This window comes from Sphaerodactylus townsendi, linkage group LG14, assembly GCF_021028975.2.
Source record: "Sphaerodactylus townsendi isolate TG3544 linkage group LG14, MPM_Stown_v2.3, whole genome shotgun sequence".
Taxonomy (NCBI): Eukaryota; Metazoa; Chordata; class Lepidosauria; order Squamata; family Sphaerodactylidae; genus Sphaerodactylus; species Sphaerodactylus townsendi.
The window spans coordinates 18,061,405-18,088,377 of record NC_059438.1 but is presented as its reverse complement, the minus strand read 5'-3'; the positions used below and the strand labels follow the sequence as shown (position 1 = coordinate 18,088,377).

General features: G+C 45.9%; 1 protein-coding gene across 1 annotated transcript; it reads right to left on the bottom strand.

Annotated features, from left to right (window-relative positions):
* Positions 1–1,553: 1,553 nt before the first annotated feature.
* On the bottom strand, positions 1,554–23,680 carry PLEKHF1 (pleckstrin homology and FYVE domain containing 1). The gene is made up of 2 exons (XM_048515850.1): positions 23,347–23,680; positions 1,554–3,819 (listed from the first exon to the last, which is right to left on the bottom strand). The coding sequence occupies exon 2, from the start codon at positions 3,804–3,806 to the stop codon at positions 2,988–2,990; it is 819 nt and encodes a 272-aa protein (XP_048371807.1). The 5' UTR covers positions 3,807–3,819; positions 23,347–23,680; the 3' UTR covers positions 1,554–2,987.
* Between the last annotated feature and the right edge of the window lie 3,293 nt (positions 23,681–26,973).

The window sequence follows — 26,973 nt, the reverse complement described above, 5'->3', positions numbered from 1 at the left end:
GTGGTTTGCCATTGCCTTCCCCAGTCATCTACACTTTATCCCCAGCAAGCTGGGTACTCATTTTACTGACCTCAGAAGAATGGAAGGCTGAGTCAACCTTGAGCCAGCTACCTAAAACGAACTTCTGTTGGAATCGAACTCAAGTCATGAGCAGAGCTTTGACAGCAGTACAGCAGCTCACCTTCTACAGCTTACTCTTCACCACAGGGCTCCTTTTGAGGTGAACAAAAGTTTGAGGGCAATGTGGCAGGCAGTTTTAGTTGATAGAAAGCAAATGGCGTGAAGAGAATTCTTTAGTCCTGCTAGCGACATGCAACACAACTCAAACAAACACCGCCTTTAAGTGTTGTGGCTGTTTCTCATTCTGTTTCTCTGCAATTCTGAAAACCCCAAAAACCAGCTTCAAGGAAACTTTAAGAGCCAAGACGTTCAGAAATATGAGAGAAAGGAGCCCCCTCCGCACACACAAAAGAAGTCACACACAAATACTTCATTAAAATTAAACTCTGTATTTGAAATATGTATTGTAGAAGCTGAGGTTTTCTCCCATTAAAGAGTCCTTTGTTACAAAGACCGTTATTCTATTACGTGACAATTTTGAAGCAATGCATAGTTTTAAATAAATTAATGGATGAAAGTAGAGCTTTTGTCCCTTTCAGAAAAGGCAATTCTGTCTGCAAGCCAGCTTTTTACACACTATACATGTCAAGGGTTGGCAAACACATAACTTTATATGTTTTTATGCCAGGTGGAAAATGACCATTTTAGTCCAAAATTTGCCATTCGCCTTAAACAAGACACTGAACAGCCACTGCCTGTATTTTTTACTTCCTAGTTTGAGTATGAAACAGACTACAGCTAGGGAAAACGGATACATACAGGCCAAGACTCATAATGTAAACCCACAGATAGCTGTTAATACTATAAATTGATTCCCAAAGTGCCACAACTGATTTCTAAGTGCCTGTCCCTAAAATTCTCCCCAAGTGGAACTGAGCATGACATCATGGAAAGGCTCTCTTCAGATATCGTAAACAAACGGAAGTTTGTTTGCGGTGGGCAAATAACTGGTTAATTTGTGACATGTGCTCTCCTATCTATATCTCTCCCTCCTGCCCTAAAATGGAAGCATTTCACTCATTCTAATTAGCTGTGATTTACAAATGCAGGCAACCTTAACCTGAAATTAGTTTCTTTCCCAGGAACGGGGAATCTTACAATCAATCCATAATTTATTATAGTCGTGGACCAGCAGAGAACAGCATACATGGGATTGTGATGTCGGAGGTCTTTGTAGCCAGAATCAACTGGCTGCAGAGGCGCACCATGGGTAAATGGCACCCGGAGACAAATTGTCTCCAGGATGCCCCCCCAGGCTCTGCCCCACCGCCACCCCGGCTCTGCCCCCTGATGCCCCCAGGTTCCAACCCCCCACTGACCTTGACCCCGCCCATGTCACCATGGACATGGGCAAGGTCTAGGGTGCCCACCTCCCCTCCCCCTGACGGCTGGGCTGCCAGCCAGCAGCCAGCAGTCTCTTCTGACTGGGGAGGGGAGGAAGGAAGGGAGGGGGGAGTCCAGGGGGATTGAGGGTGCTTGGAGGCAGCAGGAAGTCCTGCTGCCTCATTGTTTTTGCGTGCCTCGACTGACACGTATAGGTTGAGGCATGCGAAAATGACAAGGCAGCAGGACTTCCTGGTCATGTGGGGGGCCAATTTTGCACCCCCCATGTGACCAGAAGAGTGGCGCCCGGGGACAAGGGTACTGTGGTGGGTTTTTTGGCTGTGTGGCTGTGGTCTGGTAGTTTTTGCTCCTAATGTTTCACCCGCATGCGTGGCTGGCATCTTCAGAGGCATGTCCCAGTAAGCTGTGTTTCCTTCCTTGCTCAGTAAACTCTTCCGGATATCTGAAATGCGCCCGGGTCAATGCAACGTCCTCCTCCTACAATCTCTTCCTTTCAGTATCACAATAAAAAATAAGGCTCTTGAGCGGAAGGCCAAGCCTAACACAAAAGGTTTCACCCTTGGGGAACAGTAATGATCAAGTGCTCACATTACAACCCATTCCAAGGGGGTTTGTGTATGGTAGAGCAGCAGTGAGGAACGGAGTTTTAGGCAGCATGGGAAGGGGATTAAAAAAAAAACATGCCCGCTTGAAAAATCCCATTGGGAACACTGATTTACATCACACTATTTGGTGGCTTAAGTTGGCTGCCGGCATGGGGGGCGGATTTCCTGGCTGAAAGTCCTTTCCCTGGGAATGCACCCCTCCACGCTGATGGAGGCTGTTATGGTGGAGGCTCACTGCTACAGGGATGAACTTCTGGGTTTGGGCACTGCAGTGGCCAGCTACTGAGGTAAGTACTTCTCCATCGGCATCCATGCCACTTTGCATGATACTGGTGGTACTAGCGCTGGTGCAACCGTTCCACTGCTTCCAATGCAGCTTCTGTCCCCACCTCTTTGGACTGCATAGTTTTTGTCCACCAGGTGGGCTATCATCTCAGATTCCTGGACCTTCATATAGGTTTCACAGAAAACTGCTGGATCAGGAATTTGCCCTGTGGTTCTAAGGCAAATGTCTCCAGTATATACCACGTTTGGTGTCCCAAAGGACCTTTTCCCCTGCCCTCCCACCTCCATCCCATAATACAACATCACAACTTTAGGAAGTGAGAACAAGGCTTCGCTCCAACATGAACTTATGGGACCAACATTTTTAGGAACCAATCTTTTCATGCCTGGATTTGCTATAAGCGTCCAGTTTAACTCCACTTCCAACTTAAATAAAAATGGTGCACACTTAGAAGACACAATGGCCCATGACACATCCAATGGACGTGCTCGCATCTTCTTCCTTATTCACAGAATAAGAAATTGAGGAACACGGTCAACAAACTCTCCGACAAACTCTCCGCCTTAAGAGTACAATCTGTGCTCCTCAGAAGCAACAACGCGGATCCTACAATTGACTAGGCTGGAAAGAGGTCACCTATGAAAAGATGACCATGGCACCTCTGTTGTGTAAAACTCAGTATCAGTCGGCCACTGATCCAGTTTATCCTCGTCCGATCTATCACTGTCATCCCCGCTTGACGGGTCGTAGCCAACTAGAGAAGAGTCAGCTGGCTTTGCCTGGCTGAGGTGCTCTTCGGCTTTGTTTTTCTCAGCCACCAGCTGTTTATAGCAAAGGTTACAAACTCTCAACGGCTTGGGAGAAAGCCGGGGCATGAGGAACCTCTGACGGGAACACTCTCCACATACCACAAAGCCACATTTTCGACAGTGGTGCCTGCGCGTGAGCGTGGAGAATTTGGTGTGCGTGCAGCGCATGCAGATATCAGTGGCCTTATCGGGGATCCAAGGGGCGGCATGTTCTGTCGGGGGCTGCTGCCCTGTTTTGGACAGCAAGTGCCGAATGCATTCCTCCAGGTGGTTGAGCCACTCTTTCCTCTCGGTGAGGGAGGCGGCAGACACGACAAAGGACTTCTTGGAGGTTTTAATCATCCACCGGTTCTTCATTTGCAGAGTATCCGGTAAGGTTTCCAAGGTGACTTCATTCAGGGGTATGATGTGCTGAGAACTGTACTTCCTTTTGTTGATCACAATGGTTCCGTAGACGAGGAGGTCGTTGAAAAGGAAGAAGATCCGTGGCTTGGCTTTTTTGCGGCATTCTTTGGTCAAGATGCCTTCGCCCAAGAGGACCCTTCCGGGCAGGGCCAAGGGCTGACCTGAGGCCCCAAAGCAGTGCTCTACAGCAGCAATACGTTGGCTGTTAATCTCTGTGTTCACCAGGTGGTCAACCATCTTGAAAGATCACCTGGAAGCAGGAAGAAAAACAGAAGAGGTCACTGACCAAAATGGCTTCTGTCTTCAATTCCCAATTAAAAACATCCCCCGCCCCACCTAACATTTCATATTTACAGTGGTCAAATGCACAATTACAAGTTTGGAGATTGGAAGTAGCAGAGCAATGGGTATGGTCCACCAACGTCTTACTGACATTGAGATGCAAACAGATTTTCCCCGGCTACCTGTTCTATATAAACCACTAAAATCATGGATAGGTATTTCAGCCGCACCTTATCTATCTGTAATAACATCAGCAAGAAGCCGATGGGCTTTTTCTAGGGCTCGCTTTGATGCCTTCCCGTCAGCTAATCTGATGGGACGATTCCAAAATATTCCAAGGCACAGGAGAACCTGCGTGTGCGGCTCAGGGGAAGTAGACTCATTGTCACATATCTTACTGCATTGCAAGTTACATGAAGGTGAAAGGAAGCTGTTGATCCAACCATTGTTAACTCGTCATGTATATCCATTCATAGATAACTCAGATTCAGATACGAATTCTGTAAGAATATTATTAGAAGATCGTGTTTCTGCCATTTCACAGAAGGTAGCTAATTTTGTATATTGGTACACAACAAGCGTAGTTCCTTATTAAAACAAAGAGCCGCACTGTGTGATGAGGACTGTAATAATGCCTGAAGCTAATGTTATTTATTAATAGATTTTATAATGGATTTTAATTTATATTATATTTTTGTATAAGTGGAGGGCTATGTATTCACATGTACTCTGATTTTAAACTATTGGCTGGCCAAAAGGCCGTAATAATAAATATCTGACCATATCTGACCACAATTACAAGTTTGTTTGGTTTTTTTTAAAAAAAACTGGCTTGCCTAAGTCGTTCAAGACTTTAAATGATAGGACATTTTGGAAGTAACTGATTATTGGGGCCACCGTACGTTGGAAGCAACATTATATGCATGCCCATGTCATTCTAGTAGCAAGTTACCCTTTCAAAAATTAACATCCAACGTCCAAATAAATTCTTCAAACTACACTTTCAGAGTTATTGAATAGTCCCGTCCTTTCTGGACACCATTACATCAGACTGTCATGGAAATTACATTTGAATACTCCTTCAAGCTGAGAACCTCTTGTTTGTGGGAAGTTGGCATGAAGACGAGGCAAATTCTATCTTCGTCTTCACACAGGTGTGCAGTTTTTTCTGTATGATGTTTCCACCTTCTTGAAAGAGGGGAAACACTTAAACATGTGACCTGCAACATGAAATGGACTATATCATATTACACTTCTTGACATATGGTTTGACTCTCTTTGCCTCAGCAAATACTCCCGTGCAGTTCAGGGTATAAGATCAGAGAATTTATACCAGAAGTCACTAAACTACACTTAATAAGAGCTACCTTTAAGTATTCTGAGCCACCTCTCCTCTCCATATTACTCAATGTAGTTTATAATGTAACTAAAACAAAAATCATTTTCAAAATGCATAAAAGATTGCAATTTAAAATCTCAGTTAGGACTGCCAATAAAAAAAAAAAAGCTAAATTAGTCAAATGCAGTCCTAAATAGAACTGTCTTCATTTCCTCTCATACCAGGGTGAGCTGAAGTTCACGGAGAGCTTGCCCCTACATCTTTCTCCACACGTGTCCTACCAAATGATCGGTCATTGGCCAAGAAGCAGAAGTTCACACTCTGGAAGATCAGGCAAGGGTTGGGTTTCCTATTCTGCAATGATTGGGAAACGAGGCAAAAGAAGTTTCTACACATAAGATGTGTCTCTCGCTACAAACACCCTTTTAGGGATGTCTAGGAAATGAAGACAAACAAACAGTTTTACGAACAGCTACCCCAACGGTACCATGCTGAGACAAGAATCTATTAAAAGAACAAAAGGAGATCATAAAAAGTTGAAAGGGGATTTTTATTACTTATTTCATTGAAATCCCTCCTTTCTCTTCCCTGGGAACCCAAACTTTGTTGTTTACATTATTCTTCTCTCCATTTCATCTGCACAACAATCCTGTGAAGTGGGTTAGCCTGAGAGGGTGAGACTGGCCCAAGGTCACCCCCAAGCTTCCATGGCAAAGATGGGATTCGAACACAGGGTTTTCCGGACCTAGCCCAACACCCTAATCTCTACACCGTGCCTCTCACTCAACAGGATGGGGAGAACGAAGAGCTCTTTGCCTGAAAAGTAAAGTTTGCAAACTTGGTGTCCGTTGAGCTTCTTGGGAGAGAGTTTTAGAGCTTGGGCGCATCTCAGAAAAGATCCTATCTCTGGTGTTTACCCTTCTCTGACCTGTGGAAGCAGCCCATAAGAAGAGGAGGCTCATAAAGATTCGGGTACCCCAATCCCAGATCACTAATAGCTTTATAGGCAATAACCGGTATTTTAGTAGGGCTGAGATGTGACCTTGGAAACAGCGCAGAACTGTGAAAACGGCAACACACACTTGTTAACAGCTGCCTTGTGAACCAGATGAGACTTTTTGAAAAGTCATCTAGGACAGTCCCATGTCAAGGGCCCAGAAGTAGTCAAACCAGGATGTAATTGGAGCATGGATAGCTGTGGCTGGAACACACTTATCAAAGGGGCTTTCCGCACTGACAGAGTTGTACTGGTTTCTATCTAGGTTCACCTCAGTGTATCCGCACTGCAACTGAGCTCAATGTTGTTTTGTCTCAGTTACCCCCCTCAGAACTGTGACATCACTGTCGCAGTTATGAACTGCACCTTTCTGCTGGAACAAGGTCGATACCGCTTCAAATCTTCAAAAAGTGTGGACGCATCAAAACGACACCTCATCCGTTCAACCAATCAGGAGCCGCTTTTGTGGCATGCGCAGAACGGGAGAGTCGTGGCGGGCATGTAACTGTAAACTGTAAACTGTAAAAACTGTAAAAAAAAAGAACGCTCCCGTTTCCTGTGGTAACACAAGCTCCAATCACGATCAAGGAGCGAAACAGGCACCAAGATGATCCCGCCCACTTAGCTCGGTTCCAGGGGGCCAAGTAAATTGCTGTGCAGACAGCCTGGAATCGCCCCCCACTGAAGGGAACCGAGTCAACCTTAGCTCCCTTCGGTAGTGCGGAAAGCCCCAAAGTAGAGCTGCCGCTGGCAAGCCACTCAAAGCTGGCTGAAGGTGCCACAGGGGAAATGCATGCCACCATCCCAGTAGTCTCAGACTGGAAAAAAAAAACACCCACACACAGTCGGTGGACCTGATCCTTAAGGAAGAGGGAAACACAACAACCATCCAGAACCGGCAGGCACATCAGTCCTTGAACAGTGACATTACCTGACAACATTACTTCATTTTCTTCAAGCATCTGCTGAACGAACGCTTGTCAGGGATGCTCTCGGCTGATCCTGCATTGAGCAGGGGGTTAGGCCTGCATGGCCCCTTCTAGCCCTATAATTGTATGATTCATTCTTATCAATGTATTGACTGAAATATATGCAGCGGAGACCACTGTTTGCAAGGTAATCTATAAAAATTACCTCCAGAAGGGGGGGAAGTGCATGAAAGGGACCATTTGCAGAACTTCTGATCTCAGCATCCCATTGAAGTTGAAACACAATAGTCGAAACCAGCACACTCCAATTACATACACAGATATTTAAGAGACAACTGCATCGGGCTTTTCATAGTTATTAGAGACCGGCTGTTTTCCGACCAGATCTTGGCAGGAGGCTTCGGTAACCTTGTATCGCAGCATCCAAGCGGCTGATTAGTTACACCATATTTCTCCGTAGCTTTTCCCCTCACAATGTAAATATTTTGAGCATTGCACATGACGGGATTAATTGTAGCCCACGGAGCTAGCAAAATACAAAAGGCAGAAAACCTGGTCCTCAGCATGACGTGCCGCTTCCATTCAGAACGCCAACCGATGTACAAAGCCCCGCTTTCTTTAAAGCCGACTGTTTCTGCAACAGCCCTGAGAAATCTACCCAAGGGTAACCCAGCACCCTGTTCCCGGTTGCTTGTGGGTGTCCTGTGAGCTGTCCCTTGTCCTCTACCTGCTCCCTATACTGCCTCTGAACATGGAAGCTCTGTTTAGGCCCCTCAGTGATATGCTTGACTATTCATTCCTCCCCGCCCCCCAGACTAGCAAGACAAGTTGCACAGCCCTGCAGTGGAGGTTACAGCATGATACCCCACTGAGGTCTCTGTTCTCGCCCCCAAATCTCCTGGAGTTTCCCGATCTGGACTTGACAAACCTACCCTCTACTGGTAGCTGGGGTGGGGTGGGGGCTACAACTCTAGGAAAGCATTCTGTGGGGGTTTCCCACCATTCTGGTCTGCTGTGGAAGGCAACATACCCCAGGCCTGTGGTGGGAAAGGGTTGGTATGACCTCAGCCATGAGCCAATGAAGAAGGTGGTAAGGCTGGGCTGGGCCTTAAGCGTGAATTTGATTTCTTCACAATAAACTAGGCTGACCAGACATCCCGCTTTTGGTGGGACAGTCCCGCCTTAAAACAATTTGTCCCGCGTCCCGTGAGTTTTTTCAAGTGTCCCGGTTTTTGAAAGGCTGCCGCACTGCCTTCTGGGGCACAAGGCAGTCTCCCGTGCGCGTGGCCGCAGGAGCGCACGGCTTTCTGGGGCGCTCCCGTTTCCCGACCTGTCACAGGGCAGGAAACGGGAGCGCCCCAGAAGGCCATGCGCTCTTGCAGCTGCACGCGCGCCCTGCCCGTCCCGAGCAGGCAAGTGTAATGCTTAGGCTTAGTAGTCACAAATTTTTTGCCAGCTTATTGTAAGGTGACCAGATGGTCACCTTACAATAAGCTGGCAAAAAATTTGTGACTACTAAGCCTAAGCATTACACTTGCCTGCTCGGGGGTAACATTCAGCCAGGTGCCCCAGGAATCTTGATCCAAGAACTTCTCCACCACAGTGGAATGCACTGCCTCGGAGCGTGGTGGAGTCTCCTTCTTTGGAGGTTTTTAAAGAGAGGCTGGATGGCCATCTGTCAGCAGTGCTTTAATTATGTGTTCCTGCATGGCAGGGGAATTGGGCTTGATGGCTCTTGGGATCTCTTCCAACTCTATGATTCAATGATTCCTAGGGTTGCCAGCTCTGGGTTGGGAAATTCCTGGAGATTTGGGGGAAGGAGTCTAGGGAGGGACCTCAATGGACTATAATGCCCTTCAAAGCATTTTCTCCAGGGAAACTGATCTTTTAAGTCTGGAGATCAGTCATCAATCTGGGAGATCTCAAGGCGCCACCTGATTACCGACTCCACCTGGAGGTTGGCAACCAAGTCAACAGCCAGATACTCTGCCAGTCACACCCCTTGTTAATGCAGCTGCCAAACAGGCAGAGCCACAGTGACTGACGGATACACCCACATTTGCAAGTGCAAAAGAAATAAAGGAATGTACCTTCCCAGAAACATTATAATGCAGGAGCAGGAGTCTCAGCAAGTCTGCATTATACATTTAAAGCAGTGGTGGAATCCAAAAATTTTAGTAACAGGTTCCCATGGTGGTGGGATTCAAACAGTGGCGTAGCGCCAATGGGGCAGGGCACCACAGGGGCGTGGCCGGGCATTCCGGGGGCGGGGCATTAATAATTTCTCTGTTACTGTAAAAAACTCTTACTGTAAAAAAAAGGTTCCTAATTTCCAGCTGGTATCTTTCTGTCCATAATTTAAACTCATTATAGCAAGTCCTATCGTCTACTGCCAACAGAAACAACTACTTCTCCTCTAATTGACTGCCTGTCCAATACTTAATTTCAAATACTTAATTTTGTTTCTAGAAATCAAAAGAAGGATACTTTCCTTAAACAAGGAACTTTACCATATTACTAAAACATGTTTTAAAAACAGCCCAACAGGGAGATTTATCCCGTTTTCTACCTTCGCTAACCAGCCACATAGGAAACAACAGGACTTTATGATTGGACCGAATGGAATTTCTAACGGAAAAGCAGACCCAATTAGTAACCCCCTCTCGGCACACACAAATAATTAGTAACCCACTCTCGGGAACTGGTGAGAACCTGCTGGATCCCACCTCTGATTTAAAGTAGTTTCAACCTTGGTTAGCTCCCACCATATTCGATGGTAAAAGGGAGAACTTGGAAAGATGGCAGCTACAGCTCCCAGCACTGCTTGGAAGTAGCCTCAAAGCTCAAAACCAAACAGATGTGCAATTTAACATCCTAGTTTACAAGGTCGCAGTAACATGTACTTTCTGGACCAGGGGTCCCTAATGTGGTTTCCATGGGTGCTATGACGCCCACTGACACATTTCCTGGTGCCTGTCAAACAGACTTAGAAAGGGGGTGTGGCCAGGTGAGGCTTTTAATTGGACACAGGAGATTTGAATTGGCTGTAGTTTGTCTAAAGTGGTGCCGCAGCAGCTGCCGCCATAGCTCAAGTGTGATGGATGGTAAGCTTTGGCAGCCATTTTGTGGTTGGCTCTGCCTTCTGTGGCAGCCATTTTATGGCTGTGCCTACCACACTGTGTCAGAATTCCAAAGATGCCCACAGGCTTTAAAAGGTTGGGGATCCCTATTTTAATTTCCCCCTTTAAAACCACTTAGCAACCCAGCACAGTTTTGGGAGGGACTTCTGCCTTCCCTCCCATACCATTTAACCCCATTTAATTTATTATTTATTATTATTTAGTTCATTTGGACCCCACCTTTCTCCCCAAAGGGGACCCAAGATGGCTTACATTGTTTCCCACACCTCCACTCTGCCCTCACAACAACCCTGTGAGGTGGGTTAGGCTGAGTGAGAATGACTGGTCCAAGGTCACCCAGTGAACGTCCATGGCATGAATGGGGATTCGAACCCAGATACTCATGTGATACTCTTAACCAGGGGTCTTCAAACTACGGCCCTCCAGATGTTCATGGACTACAATTCCCATCAGCCCTGTCATTGGGCCATGCTTGCAGGGGCTGATGGGAATTGTAGTTCGTAAACATCGGGAGGGCCGTAGTTTGAAGACCCCTGCTCTTAACCGTTACACCACACCGGCCCAGAGCATGTTACATGAACCGTGTGGATACACCCTTAGTCTTGGCAGTAAGCAGGAGTATAATAAAGACTAACAAAATTAATTCCAGCATCAGCTTATGTGAGTCAGAGCTCACTTCTGATGACTCGTGAAGACTTTCAGCCAAAATAAACTTTGTTAAGGCTTTACGAGAGAAAGAGACACTAGTAGGAGCCATTGCAAGGGTTTCTCCACCCTCCAAAGTTATATAACTGTCGAGTCTCTTCAAACGCTCCACAGTTCAGGAGGGTCACTCAGTCACAACGGACAATCTGGGAGGCACCCGGGGCAAGCCGTGACTGTGCTACAAAAAAACATATGCACGAAATTGCACAACCACTGGGCAAGAGGTAAACACACCAGGCTAGGGAGAGATTTTTGGCCTTCACAAAACAACCAGTTGGCCTACTCCTGGGTGCAGATGTTCCCTTTAAGGAGGAAACACTAATCAGGGTAAGTTGGCTTTAAAAAAAAACCTGAATAATGAAGGGCGCCCTCCCACTGACTGCAAAGCCAAGAGAAAATCCCAGCGGAGTTTGACACAAACATTTTATCCTGCTATTTCCACCCCCACCATCCTTTTTGGAAGGTTCAATTACAGGAAACCTTCAAATTTGAGGATGGGCATTTGCCTCCTCCCTCCAGACTCTTTTTAGACTCTCCAAAACGTTATCTGTAACATGTTAGCTGAGAATCAGCGTGGCGTAGTGGCTAAGAGCAGTGGACTCCAATCGGAGAACTGGGTTTGATTCCCCAGTCCTCCAGATGAGCGGCGGACTCTTATCCGGTGAATCAGATTTGTTTTCCCACTCCTACATTCCTGCTGGGTGACCTTGGGCTAGTCACAGTTCTCTCAGAACTCTCTCAGCCTCAACTACCTCCAAAGATGTCTGTTGTGGGGAAATGAAGGGAGAAGAGCTTGTAAGCTCCCTGGAGTCTATTTACAGGAGGAAAAGACAGGGTATAAATCCAAACTCTTCTTCTAAACCAAACATGTACTTTGTAGAAGCACTGTATTTAAAATCCCGCACAACAAAGAAAATCCTGAAACCTAGGGCATGGGACCATGAGACTTTATCATGTAACAGCATGAGGACATCCAAGTGTTGTGTGGCAGACATAAGGTGACCAGATTTTTACAATCGAAAAGTGGGGCGCGCGCGCGCCCACATGAGCACACTGCCTTTTGCGTCGGCGCTCCTCGGTCGGGCAGCCGCAGTGACTTCTGGGGCGCTTCCCTGTTTCCTGACGGGGAGAGCCACCGCAAAAGGCAGTGTGCTCCTGCAGCCGCGTGCGCGCGGCCGCAGGAGCACATTCCCTAACCGGGACAATGTCAAAGCCTGGCGGGACGCGGGACACATCGCGCAAAAGCGTGAGTGTCCTACAAAAATCGGGACAGCTGGTCACCCTAGGCAGACAGCAACTCTGACTAGAACTCCAGAAAACCTGGGCTCACGTCTCCACTTTATCATGAAGTTTGTTGTGAGATTTTGAGCCGTTTCCCGGCCTCATCTAACCTGCAGGCCTGTTATGAGGATAAACAGAAGGTCGAGAGAATTGTGTCTGCTGACCTGACTCCTCAGAGAAACGATGGGACGGGGGAGAGAGAGAGAAAGATCTTTACGTTTACCTGTTTGGAAAAAGTATAAATGCACAGAACTGCCCTGTCTTCACATACAGTTCGGTGAGAGAGAATTCTGCGCATGCCAGCTCTTCACTCAAATCGTGGGACTTTAACAGTCCTTTGCTGTTCCACCAAGGGCTGCTACCCAGGCCTGCAGAACAATGCTCCTTTGAAATACCACAATGGGAAAGCACAGCATTTACAAAACACAAAGACCCTCTGGGATGGAGAAACGACAGGCAAAACCAGAAGAAAGAGCAAGCGTCTCCTGACTCCTGCTTACCAGTAAAGAGATACATACATACTGGAGAGGAACAGTTTCCCCACGGACAGCACACCATGAAGGCACAACCTGAACTCATGCCCATAGTCTGAGTGTCCTACCTTGGGAGTTTTCAGTCAACTGATGACTGCTGTGCCAAAACTTTGGATCCCTTGAACCACACTTCACTAAACCTGGGTGGTTTCATCAGGAGAGTCTCCTGAAGATAGCTTAAAATCTTGGTACTGTTAGCTTAAACATTGGGCCTTTCCCCACTTACCTTAAGCCCCGCGCTACTCTCCTCAAGTAGCGCGGGGTCCCGGGCCACTCCCCATGACAGGGGCGGCGACAACGCAGCCACCCCGATGCTGCCCCTCTTGTGCCCCCTCAGCGAGCGGCATCCTGGTGCTCTTGTAAATGGCACAGAGTGCGGGGTTGTGGGGACGCCCGGGCAGCGCACGGCATAAGGGGGATCCTCAAGAGTGGGGAAACGCCCGTTGATCCCCTGACATGCACCCTCAAATTTTTCCCAGGTTCTCTCTTTAAATCCACCCCCTTTGGAGTGGATTTAAAGGGAGAATCTGGGCTCCCTAGATTAAAAAAAACATTGAAAGTATTGTTGAAGGCTTTCACAACCAGATTCAACTGGTTGTTGTGGGTTTTACAGGCTGTGGGGCCGTGGTCTGGTAGATCTTGTTCCTAACGTTTCACCTGCATCTGTGGCTGGCATCTTCAGAAGTGTATCACAGAGAGAAGTCTGTTATAAGAGAAGTCTGGACACAGTGTATAACAGACTTCTCTCTGTGATACACCTCTAAAGATACCCGCCACAGATGCAGGTGAAATATTAGGAACAAGATCTACCAGACCACGGCCATGCAGCCCAGAAAACCCACAACAACCAACATTGAAAATGATGCTGTTTGTGGGGTGAGTGGGGAATCTACCCTGAAACAGCATCACTTTCAATGTTGTTTGAACTAGGATGCCCAGAGTCTCCCTTTAAAATGGATTTAACAGGAGAATCTGGGCTCTCTAGTTTAAACAACATTAATAGTGATGCTGTTTCCAGGTGGATTTCCCGTCCTTCAAAAAATAGCATCACTTTCAATGTTGTTTAAACTAGGCAGCCCTGGGTGTGTTCAGATTTGTGTGTTGGGGCATGTTCTATGATGTGATGGTGACTTTGAGATGACCTGGTGCAAAAAATGGTATTTGGTTGTGGTGGGGGAGGGTGGCCGCCCATATGGGGTGGGGGGGCACAAAACTCAGATTTTGTCCCGGACTCCATTTTCCCTAGCTACGCCTCTGGCAGAAGGGACCTGGGTTTCATGTACCAAGCTATGGCATGTTGGCAACTGTGAAACGAACCATATGGATTGAATGTCTCAAACTGTCTTGCAGGGGCATACTGTTCCTACAACAAGAACTACGAGACATAGTCTACGGAGCAGTGTTTCCCAACCTTTTTGACATCGTGGTACCCTTGACCTCGCTCTTCATATCTCAGGGTACCCCTGAGGTTCATTTGATTTTTTTTTGCATTTTTTAGATTTTTTTCCCGTTTTTGGCCTGTAGGTGGGGGGAGTGGCAAGCAGGGGGAGGGAAGGGAAAGCAGCATTGACAGCCGTGTTGTTTGTTTGCCTAAATTCGACATGGATTGGGGGGATTTAAAGGGAGAGCTCCGTTTAAATCTACCCCCCCCCCCAATCCACACCAAATTTAGGCAAATAAAACAATGCTGCTTTTCAGTGTTGTTTAAATGGAGCCTATGAAGCTTCCAACCCCACCCCTTCAAAATCCATTTGATTCCGGGGGGGGGGGGGCGGTAGCATTGTCATGGTACCCCTGGGACGTGCTCATGGTACCCCAGGGTACCATGGAACCCTGGTTGAGAATCACTGCTATGGAGAAAGTGAAATCCTTTTCCTAGCAGCTGTACATCGTGTTGGATCCAGCCCAAAACTTCTGCTTGATTTAGCGTTCTTGCGCAAGCAGAAGAACATGACAAAGACTACAGAGTGCACATGCGCTGCATCAGACTGACTGTATCTTCACTTGCATTTCCGCTTACACAAGATACAGGGCAACCAATTTCTGAGCGAAACTAATTCCCCTCTGAAGGAGAGGATCTGGAATTCGACCCGATTATGCACAAGCCAGAGCAAACTAAATTTCAGGGCATAATTGTTTTTCCACAATCCCCAAACCCAGGGCTGTTTTAAGTTCTCTGAACAGAAGTGCTAAGTAGTAGGAAGTGAGTGCAGTCAAAATAAAACTGGCAGTCTGAACCTAGCGAACGTGCACCCTCCCATCCACACAAATTATTCAGAATTCTTATTTATTCTGGGTGTAGTCATCAAAAGCAATAAACCTATGCCAAGCCCTGAAGATAAAGCTCCCGGTAAACTGAAATCAGACTCAGCCGCTGAAAGTGTTTTGAGATACCTTCTATTACTTTTTCAAGTTCATTTCCATTGTCATATTTCTGGGGGTTTTTTGCTTTTCATAACACAAGCTGACATCCATCAGAGCTGAATTCTGTGTCCAGTACTAAACTATCCCCACAACTGTTGTGGATAGCAATCTTTTATTCGGGACCGTTATGTCCCAATTTGGACTGACCAGGAAAGCCGTCCCAAAATCTGCGGATTAACAAACCCTGAACTTAGAAATCCACCCTGCTCAGTGCTGGAGATACCTAGTCCTCTTGCTCGACACATAACAGAATCCTTAATTCATGCCAATCACCTGCAAGATATTTCAGCCTGATGACTGACAGCCTCATCTTGATCCCGCAAGCAATCCCCCTTTACCAACGCAACTTCCTTGGTCTGAGAAGGAACTTGATGGGAACCACAGGAGAATGAAAATGAGTCATGATGCTAAACATGGTTAGCTGTAAGCCCTAGTGGCCTTTTCCAGGAAAGAAGCCTCACTACATAGAGTGGATCTTCCTTCTGTCCAAGAGCTGCTTAGAATTGCTCCCTGAAATAGTTACTTCTACTGAAGCAAATGGGAGCAATTCATTCATGCCTCCCCTTTGCACCCAATGGGAATCCATCCTTCTCTTCTCCTCTATCGTATCAGAACAAACCTGTGAGGTAATTTAGACTCATTGTATAAATGATTGCCCAGCAAGCTTCCGTGGAGGTGTCGGGAGTTGAACTTGGGTCTTTCGGTTCTTAAGTTCGACACCACACTATAATCTGTCTCAGAAAAATATGTTAGAGGGTTGTATAGTTCTCTGCCACAGAACCCAACATGTCGGACCTTCTTTGTTGTAGAATGCTCCGCCTGGGTCCTAGTGCCTACCTAGCCCAATCCGTTTGAAAGTTTGGAAGTAAAAATAAATGTTGGCACTCAGTCTTGTATCAAAGTACCATGTTCAGCAATGCACAAAATAATGGTGTTAACAAATTCTCATTTTCTTTCGGGACCTTATTCTAATATGGAAGAATATAATTTTCTTGACCGCTGCACCTCAAGTGACTTGCTTCCATCTTTTTCTGACAAACAGTATAGTTTCCAAATAGATCTCACTTTGAGTCCATGTTTCTTGGCAAAGAAAAATCTCATGACATTTGATGAATTCCAGAAAATCTTGATTGCCGACTTTTTTCTTCCATCCCACAAAAAGAATTTTGAGTGCCGTGGGTAGAGTGCCAGCAGAAAGTCAGTTGGTCTCAATTAGCTGTTCAGGGGATCTATTATGGTCAAAATAAACACATCCATTTCCAGCTTGTTTGCATGCCAGTTTCAGAAATTCAGCGTCCGCATTGCTTTGTTTCCAATGAAGCATGAAGGTCAGGCAAGTGAGAGCACAAGGCCAAACCTTCTCTGTGATTTCCTTGACCCTCTGTAACCAGTGATGGGATCCAAAAATTTTAGTAACAGGTTCCCATGGTGGTGGGATTCAAACTGTGGCGTAGCGCCAATGGGGCTGGGCGGGGCACGACTGGGCATTCTGGGGGCGGGGCATTCCTGGGCGGGGCTGTGGCAAGGACGCAGCCGCTGCGCCGGTCCTTGGGCGGGAAAAGAATGCATGCAGGCGCAGGCTGCCACGCACGCCGGTGCACCTCCTGCTAGACTGCTTCAAGTTCTGCGCGCTGCTGCTGAGAGGAGGGGCGTAACTAAGGCAAAAATCACGTGGCAAAATCACCAATTAGTAACCCCCTCTCGGCACACACAAATAATTAGTAACCTACTCTTGGGAACCTGTGAGAACCTGCTGGATCCCACCTCTGTCTGTAACCATTTGCCTTCCCTGACCAAGATGGCCCAGATGAGCCCAGTGTTGCCAGATCTCAGAAGCTAAACTCAAAAGGAAAAACCCAAACCACTATACAAAGGCTACAACCAACTGAAAAAGATGTGTACACACGCACATATTTAAAGTATGTAAACGATAAACACACAGGCAAATACTGCAGCTCTGAATCCTGTAGGTCTAACCAGTATGCAATTATATCGACAGTCCAAACATTCTAGACAGGAAACGACCTCAGGAAACAAAATCAAATGCACGCAGTTGTGGAATCAAATGCACAGGTTCAAAATCCAATGTCTGCAGCTACACTGACAAATGTGAAAGATTGTAATTCAGACAGGTTTCGCAATGAGTTCCTGTTTTGTGGATGAGTTCCTATTTTTGTGGAAATTCCACTTCCTCAGCAAGTATCATCCGCTGTCTTGCCAGCAGCGTTATGGAATCACTATCTTCATGAGACTGTATCCCACTAGGACAGCTTCAACCATCTGATGTGTCTCATGGCTATTAGGCAATCAAAAGCAGCCACAGGGATGCTTAATGAGCTCGGAAGCTAAGCTGATTGGTACGTGGATGGAAGACCACCAAGGAATTCCATGGTCTCTGTGCAGAGGCAGGCAATGGCAAACCACCTCGGTTAGCCTCTTGCCTTGAAAACCCTACTGGGGTGCCGTTAAGTCGGCTACAACTTGACGGCACTTTATGCACACATACAAAACCAACTGCCGAGGTCAATCTATGCCAAATGGTAACATCTATTTTTGGCTTCCGCTAACTAGTCCAGCAGATTTACCTCCAGTTCTGTAAATATGAAGAAGCTTTCCCCGTGCTCTCTGTCTTCTGAGCAGAGGCGTTCCTCCCATTGGGCAAAGTGGGCAGTTGTGGGGGGCGCCAAAAATGCAGGTGGGATTTTTTTGAATTTTCAGTGTTTTTTCTGTTTTTGGCCTGCAGGGGGCACAGTTTTTAGGCTAGCAGCACCAAAATTTCAGGGATTTTTCAGGAGACTATCCTAATGATATCACCCAGGTTTGGTGAGGTTTGGTTTAGGGAGTCCAAAGTTATGGACTCCCATAGGGAGTGTCCCCATCCCCAATTGTTTCCAATGGGAGATAATAGGAGATGGGGGCTACACCTTTGAGGGTCCATAACTTTGGACCCCCTGAACCAAACTTCACCAAACCTGGGTGGTATCATCAGTAGGGGCTCATTAAGATACTCTGAAATGTTGGTGCTGCTATCTTAATAATTGCACCCCTGACAGCAGGCACCCCCTAAATTCCCCCAGATTCTCCTTTTAAATCCACTCCCTTCCTGCCAATGCTTGTTTTCTTGTTTTCTTTCTTTTATTCTTTCAATGCCTAATAAAGATGGTTGTTGTTGTTGGGGAGGCATCAAACTCAGGTTTTGCCCAGGGCTCCAGTTTGCCTAGGTACGCCACTGCTTCTGAGGGACCCCCTGTTTACCGACTAGTATTGGAGACATATTGGATTAACCACTTCCCTGCACTTCCAGTTCATGATGGAGGTTCTATTGGTCTCCTCCCAACTGTTGGCATGTTCAAGTCCACCGTGCCCCAGCTAGGGTTACCAGCAACCTGAAGGAAAGGATGCCATCCCTGGGCAATTTGTCTGACCCTTTCTGTGACCATCTCCTGCCAGCAGGTGAATAATTCTTTCTTTCATCTGTTGTTCTCTCAGCGATCCCTGCTCCTGAACCAATTTTTAATTGCTGTTTTTAATATCTTGCTTTGTATTTTAGCAGTTTTAAATTGTTTTGATGACGTGTGTATTTTGGAGAGGGATGATTTCAATGGCTTTAAAATGTGCCTTTGTTGTGTATTTTTTAAATTGGTTTTTTAAATCCACCTTGATGACTCTTGTAACGGACAAAAGGTGGGGTACAAATTTTGGAAAATAAAATAAAAGTAGAGGCTTAATGTTTCAAAATGAGCAGTTGATGCTTTTCATGGCATGGAAGTGAATGGAGAGACAATGTTGTGTAGTGGTTAAAGTATCAGACTAGGTCTGGGAGACCACGGTTTGAATCTCCACTCTGCCATAGAAGAAGAAGAAGAAGAAGAAGAAGAAGAAGAAGAAGAAGAAGAAGAAGAAGAAGAAGAAGAAGAAGAAGAAGAAGAAGAAGAAGAAGAGGAGGAGGAGGAGGAGGAGGAGGAGGAGGAGGAGGAGGAGGAGGAGGAGGAGGAGGAGGAGGATTTAGATCCCCCTTTCTCTCCTGAAGGAGACTCAAAGGGGCTTACAAACTCCTTTCCCTTCCCCCCTCACAACAAACACCCTGTGAGGTAGGTGGGGCTGAGAGAGCTCCAAAGAACTGTAAGTTGCCCAAGGTCACTCAGCTGGCATGTGTTGGAGTACACAAGCTAATCTAGTTCACCAGATAAGCCTCCACAGATCAAGTGACAGAGTGGGGAATCAAACCTGGTTATCCAGATTAGAGTGCACCTGCTCTTAACCACTACACCATGCTGGCTCTCCATGAAGCCCATTGGGTGACCTTAGGCCAGTCTTACAGCCTAACCTACCTCACAGGGTTATTGAGAGGATAAAACAGCAGAGAGGAGAAAGAATGTGAGCTGTTTTGGGTTCCTGTTGGGGAGAAAGATGGGAAATGAATAAGTAAATAAAATTTCATTGAGCCTGTATTAAAAGAGCAGAACACTACTACTACTACTACTACTACTACTACTACTAGGATTAAATGCAAAACTTTAAAATCAGCTTAACTAACACTGTTGTTCTTTTAATCTTATAGCTAAGGCAAGAAATTAAGCTACTGTATTAGTAACATGGATTAAAATCAGCTAATAGACCGCAATTCTCTCAACAGTCTCTCAACATATGAGTTTATCAAAGGATGAGTGAAAGTTTTCTGCATGTTTGCTTATGAGCAATAATAGTACAAAAGCACGTGCAGAACAGTTTCTATCTCCTGCAAGGAATGCTTTTTATTCCCTATGCAGTTGCCAAAGCTTCTTAAATCTGCATGATTCTCCCAACTGAGCAGCAAATCATCTCAAAATGTGCCCTAAAACAACTCCTCACCTGTTTCTTAACATCTAGCTCAATGGAGATTTTTGGACACCTTGAAAGCGCTCTTGCTGTTCTGCATTAGATTAACAAAGAGCAGGGGACTTTGTTTCCCCTGGATATTACTTTGACTTAAGGAGCCAGCTGGAAATTGCATACAAATAAACCTTGCTAATCAATTAACTTTTAACAGGGGTCAGGTTCTTAACAGAGCCAAGAAGCAAAAGCCAGAAAGAGAGATTCCACCCACTGACTCACTACCACATGAGCACACACAGTGGCTCCGTAAACCCCCTTTGGCATGGTGTGCCCCTCATGTGAATATCGCTTGCCTGTTCCTTTTACCAGCCTCATAACTCAGTCTGTAAACCTGGGCAAACAGAAGTTTCCTGGACATGAGCAGAGATAATTTTTTCCCTCAGTGGCAAATTGCCATTAAAGGGACAGTCACAAGAAAAAAGGGACACAACCCCAACGGGACTGCTTTTGAATGGCTCTGTGTTGTAGCAACTGGGTTCTGAGCCACATGGCTTTGGTAGTGTTTTCCCATGACCCCTGCAGCAGCTGGGATAACCCGGCAGCACACAGATTGCTTGGTGGAGGTGGAAAATGTCATCCAGTTGCAGTTGACTCACGGTGGCTCCACAGGATTTTCAAGGCAAAAGGAGAAGAAGGCGAGTTTGGATTTATATCCCCCCCCCCTTTCTCTCCTGTAAGGAGACTCAAAGGGGCTTACAAACTCCTTTCCCTTCCCCCCTCACAACAAACACCCTGTGAGGTGGGTGGGGCTGAGAGAGCTCCAAAAAACTGTGACTAGCTCATGGACACCCAGCTGGCATGTGTTGGGAGTGCACAAGCTAATCTAGTCCCCCAGATAAGCTTCCACAGCTCAAGTGGCAGAGCGGGGAATCAAACGCGATTCTCCAGATCAGAGAGCACCAGCTCTTAACCACTACACCACATTGGCTCTCCTTCTGAACAGAAATGGTTTGTCATCTCTGCCTCTGCACACAGCAACCCTAGACTTCTTTGGTGGTCTTCCATCCAAGTACTAAGCCAGGACTGACCCTGCTTCTCTTTTGAGATCTGATGAGATTAGGCTAGCCTGGGCCATCCAGGCAAGATATTTTCCAAGGTGGTTTGCCACTGCCAGCCTCTGCATAGCAACTCTGGACTTCCTTGGTGGTCTCCCTTCGAAGAACTAAACTGGGCTGACCCTGCTTCGCTTCCAAGAGAAGAAGAAGAGTTTGGATTTATATCCCCCTTTTCTCTCCTGTAGGAGACTCAAAGGGGCTTACAATCTCCTTGACCTTCCTCCCTCACAACAAACACCCTGTGAGGTAGGTGGGGCTGAGAGAGCTCCGAGAAGCTGTGACTAGCCCAAGGTCACCCAGCTGGCATGTGTGGGAGAGCACAGGCTAATCTGAATTCCCCAGATAAGCCTCCACAACTCAAGCGGCAGAGCAGGGAATCAAACCCGGTTCTCCAGATCAGAGTGCACCTGCTCTTAGCCACTACGCCACTGATGCTCCCTGGTGAAATTGAGCCAGACCACTTGGCATGTGGAAGTAACCCTGATCTCACAGTTGCAACCTGGAGATCATCCCTTTCATTTTAACCACATCAGTGCAGTGAGAGATGGTGACTCTGCAATGTCTCTCAAACAGCCCCTTCTGGAGCCCTCCTGTTCGTATGCTGGAGGAACCCTTCCTTCAGGAGCAGATGGTAAACAATGGAATCCAGAGAGGCACTGAACTGGCTCCCTTGAGCAACTACCACTCCTGCTACCGAAAAGGTGCATGCTTTAGATCAGTGGTTCCCAGCCTGGGGTACTTGTACTCCCGAGGGTATACCGAAAAAAATGACATCATGGGTTTTCTAATATGGGAGTACAATTTTAGGGAAATGGGTTGCCAAGGGGTCCTTTAGACAATAACCTGGCACTGTCCCTGAATGGCTGTAAATCTTGTCTCCACACCCTGTCTGTTTGGATACTAGCCAGAAGGAGACAGCTTAATTGCAGTGCAACCCTTGGGATTCCTTGCTAAATTTTGGCGGGTGCACCTGAGTCATCCTGGGCATTTCTGTCTCCCGGCTGCTCCACCACGCCCACTGACAAGGGCATCTTTTAGTCTCTCTACTTATCCATGCCCTCTCTGATGCGTTGGAGAAGAGACACCACATTCCTGCATCATAGGGGGGTCAGGTGGTAAGCTCTCCTTCCCATAGGGCAGGAGTCTGCAACCTGTGGCTCTCCAGATGTTCAAGGACTACAATTCCCATCAGCCCCTGTTAGCATGGCCAATTGGCCCTGCTGATGGGAATTGTAGTCCTTGAACATCTGTGGAGGGGCTGATGGGAATCGTAGTCCATGGGGGCTGATGGGAATCGTAGCAGGAGCTGATGGGAATCATAGTCCATGGACATCTGTGGAGCCACAGGTTGCAGACCCTTGCCATAGACCAGTGGTGGCGAACCTTTGGCACTCCAGATGTTACGGACTACAATTCCCATCAGCCCTTGCCAGCATGGCCAATTGGCCATGCTGGAAGGGGCTGATGGGAATTGTAGTCCATAACATCTGGAGTGCCAAAGGTTCACCACCAGGCCATAGACTCTTCCCACATTCCTCCCGAAGGTAAGGGCCTTGTTTGATGGAAGTCACTAACTTTTTGACTCATTGCTGCTTTCCAACAATTCAGCTAGGCCGGCCCCACCAGAACGCTCCAGATCACTATTCACAAAAATCAGTCTCAAGTTCTGGCTTGGTTAGGTTTGAGTCCAGCAAGATGTTCAGGGAGTGAGCTTTTGTGCCAGAAATCCCCTGGGCAGACACAAATCGGAACGGAGATCGTGCTTGAAATAAGACGCTGGAAGCTTTGACTCTCCAAAGTTTATATCCAGAAAATCTTGTTCGCCTCTAAGATGCTCCTGGACTCATCTTGCTCTTTTCTACTACAGACCAACACAGATACCCCCCGAAACCAAAATCTGGAAAGTGATTCTCTCGCGTAGTTTGAAAAGACACCTGTTTAGATTTATTGCAGCCACAAGAAGGGAAAGATCAGGGTCCGTCTTGAAAGGAGACGCGACCCTTAAAAACAAACAAACGCGGTGCCTACGGAGCACTTCCCTTCGCCTCCCACTTCCTTTACAAAGTCTTGCAAAACTCTCTGAACCAGCCACAAGATCCGCAGCAAGTCGCGAGCGCGCCCAGGCCCTTCCGAAGTTGTGCTCCCCCCCCCCCCCACCAACCCGAAACAAACCGCAGGGCGGAGAAGTCCAAGAGAGAAAAGAGCCACCAAACCTACCTCCCTTCCTGCAACTTTCCTGACTCGTCTTCCAGCTAGCTGACCGGTGGCTTCGATCCACGCCTTGGAACCGCCTGACTCTTTCCGAGGGATCTCAGAAATCCGGGGAGATCCACTTGGAGAAGATTTTAGCGAGCCCGGCCGCCTCTCCCCATCGCCCCTCTTGGGCATCAGCTGCGCCCCCAATATGTCAATTGCAGACGGGGGAAATCCGAATTATATTTGGAACGTCGCGACTCCCCGACGTTCCATTCTGCTCCCCCTCTTGTCGGAGGCGCAGCCAATCAGCGCGCCGGAGCCGCCGGAGCAGGACCGTCCGGTTCTGGAACGCTCAGCTTCGGCATTCCAGGCGAGCCCCGCCCCCGAACCGAAAAAAACAACAACTGGCGACCAATGAAACGAGCGCAATCAGAGCCTGTGAGTGGTGTTGGGAGGGTGGAAAAGGAAAGAATGCGAGTCAATAGAAGTAGGGCGGGCGACGCGTTGCAAATGTGGGGCGTTGTTTTGAGGAGGGTGTCTCAGGGGCGGGAGAGGCGAGGGACAGACGGACGGAGAGAGAGATGCACCGTGAGAATGCACACTGGGTGTTGGAAGGTTCCATCAAGTCACAACTGACTCATGACAAGAGACGTTCAGAGCTGGTTTGCCACTGCTTGCCTCTACATAGTGACCCTGGACTTCCTTGGAGGGCTCCCAGGCAAATACTAGCCAGGACTGACCCTGCTTAGCTTCCCAGAGCGGGGCTAGCCTGGATTATCCAGGTCACGGCATGCTTACTTCGGAGTAAGTCCTTCTCACGAAAAGAGGGTCGGGTTTCCTGCCTTGATTGAGCAGAGACTCTGTATGAAATCATTTGGAGCACATAGGACGCCCCCTGAGCAAATGGCGCCCCTAGTGGTCAACCGTTGAACACTTAATTTTCCGAGTTTTGGTGTACTGTATTTTGATACAAGTAATACAGTAGCTCAGTATATATTTAAGAGATGAAGCAGTGATAAAGTCCAGATTGGGTTTGTCAATTGATCATTCTTTGTTAATTGTTCTGTTCGTTATTCTTTCTTGTTCATTCTTCTTTCTTGTTACTTCAAGTTTGCGTAATTAACTGGGGGCGGGAGTTTTCTATTCAATGTTTATTTTGTATATCTATTTACTAGCAAGGATCAAGTTTCAATGCAATTTCCAGGGGAAAAAATGTTGAAGTTGATAAAACAAAACACCACTTCTTTTTGAGACCCACACAACCTTTTGAGCTTGAGGTTCTGGTGCTGAAACTAGAATGTTTAAGATGCTGAGAATGACCCAGAGTCCCTATATGCTACAAAACTCCCCCGTTGTCGTAAAGAGAGGAATCAGGGAGAGATACAGAGAAGAAGCAGAACTGAAGATCAGGATAATTTGTAGCAATTAAAGGGCTCTGAATTTCATGAACCAGGATTGGTTTAAAAACTATTATTAAGTTCTGAACCTATCTTTCAGATGGGTATTAGGGTGCTTAAGTCTACCAGTATGCCACTGATACAGTAAAAATCCACAGTCAGAAGGGAAGGCAATAGTAATTCTGGTATTCATACAGCTCTCTCATTCTCTTCATAATCTCTACCAAAGTTTTGCAAGATAGTTCAGTCCTGTTTTAGATGCCGGAAGTGGCTCGACTGTGTTCTTGTTGTGATGCTAATGAACCGGATACACTCATTCATATTATTCTTCACGACCCCCTACATGAAGAAGTCCAAACACTTGTCCTCAGACAATTACTTGAAAATCAGAATGGTCTCTCAGACAAGGATCGTGTGAAGCTGTTGTTGATGGACAGGAAGGAAACAATAACCTCTATGGTGGCTTATTTTTTTTAATCTACCATAATGGCCGACAGATCCTGCTACAACTAGACATAAGAACAGTTTTTTCCCGAATGCCATCACTCTGTTAAACAAATAATTCCCTCGATAATGTTAAACTATTTATTATATACTTATTATATAATTACTGCACTACTTTTTTCATCATTCCTATTACCCATCTCCTCCCACTTATGACTGTATGACTATAGCCTGTGCTGACATTTTATTTTATTTTATTTTATTTTATGATTTTACATTTTATGTTTTCATTACTACTGATTGTTTCCTGATTGCTTACTAGACCTATATGACAATCATTAAGTGCTGTACCTTATGATTAAGTGCTGTACCTTATGATTCTTGACAAATGTATTTTTCTTTTATGTACACTGAGAGCATATGCACCGGAGACAAATTCCTTGTGTGTCCAATCACACTTGGCCAATAAAGATTCTATTCTATTCTATTCTATTCTATTCTATTCTATTCTATTCTATTCTATTCTACACCTATTCCAACATCAAGCTAAAGACATAAGATTCTCCCTTGTTGTAAACAAACTTTTGACCTACACATGAAATTTTTAAAATATTCCCTTTATATTATTTGTAAAATGCTACTAAAGGTTTTCTGATTTGATTTGATTTGATTTGATGCCGGAAGTGGGCATTCAAATGTCAGCTATGATTTTAGGCAATTCCGAAAGATTTGGGGAAGGTGCTCAGGGAGGGTAAACAACTCAGCAGGGTCACAACGACATAGGGACCACTCTCCAGAACTGCCAGTTTATCCGGACAAATGCATCTGTGCAGTCTGGGGGTCAATTGTAATTCTAGATTCTAATTGAAATATCAGACAGAAGATTATATGCATGGATTACAAACAAGGTAAAAATGTTATTTGAATTTTTTTGCAAATAATTTTTTTGTGAAAATAATATTACAATTAGTGATTTACAGTGGTATTTACCATTATATGATATTATGCCCAGGTCACTTTGTTTATTTTTTTATGTATTATGTTTATATCCTGCTCATTCCCAACTGGGTTTGGGCTCAGGGTGGCTTACAAAGATTTAAAACATGAATAATACAATAAAACAGTACAATAAATTAACAGTATTGAAACCTAAGCATTGAGTCCACTGGTAGTGGATAATAAAACAGTAACATCCCATAATAACCAGTAATATATATCTCCCCTCTTGGCAGTTCTTCTGTGTTATCCGAGGGTGGGGGAGAACAAAGGAAGAGGGAGGGATATTCCATTATTTATTAATAGACAAGTTGATAGACAGTAAGTGGGAAGATAGATTGTGATCTTCACACCTACCCTCACGGAAAAAATAAGCAGAGATTACAAAATAAGAAAACAAGATTAATTTCTGTAAAATAATAATTGATTCAATAGTGAATATGCTATGTATGTGTTTGTTTGGTTTTTATGTATTTGAATACATGAAGTCCCTTGAATAACCTACTGAGCGAAACAAGAAGCAAGTAGCTCCTGTCAGGACAGAAAATAAACAGAAAGAAACAAAATTAAAGAGTCAACACACAACAGCATACTTAAATTTATGTTCAGACTTCAGTTTACTCTGACAATGATTAAAAATGTGTTATTTACTTTGGTAACTTCACTATATGTATAAACTTTGCTCTGATGAATAATAATTTGACTGTTGAAACACATGCCAATTAGTTTTTATGTATTTTATTAGTATTTACTTTTTTACAATGTATATTGTTTTATTATGCTGTTAGCCGCCCCGAGCCCTTTGGGGACA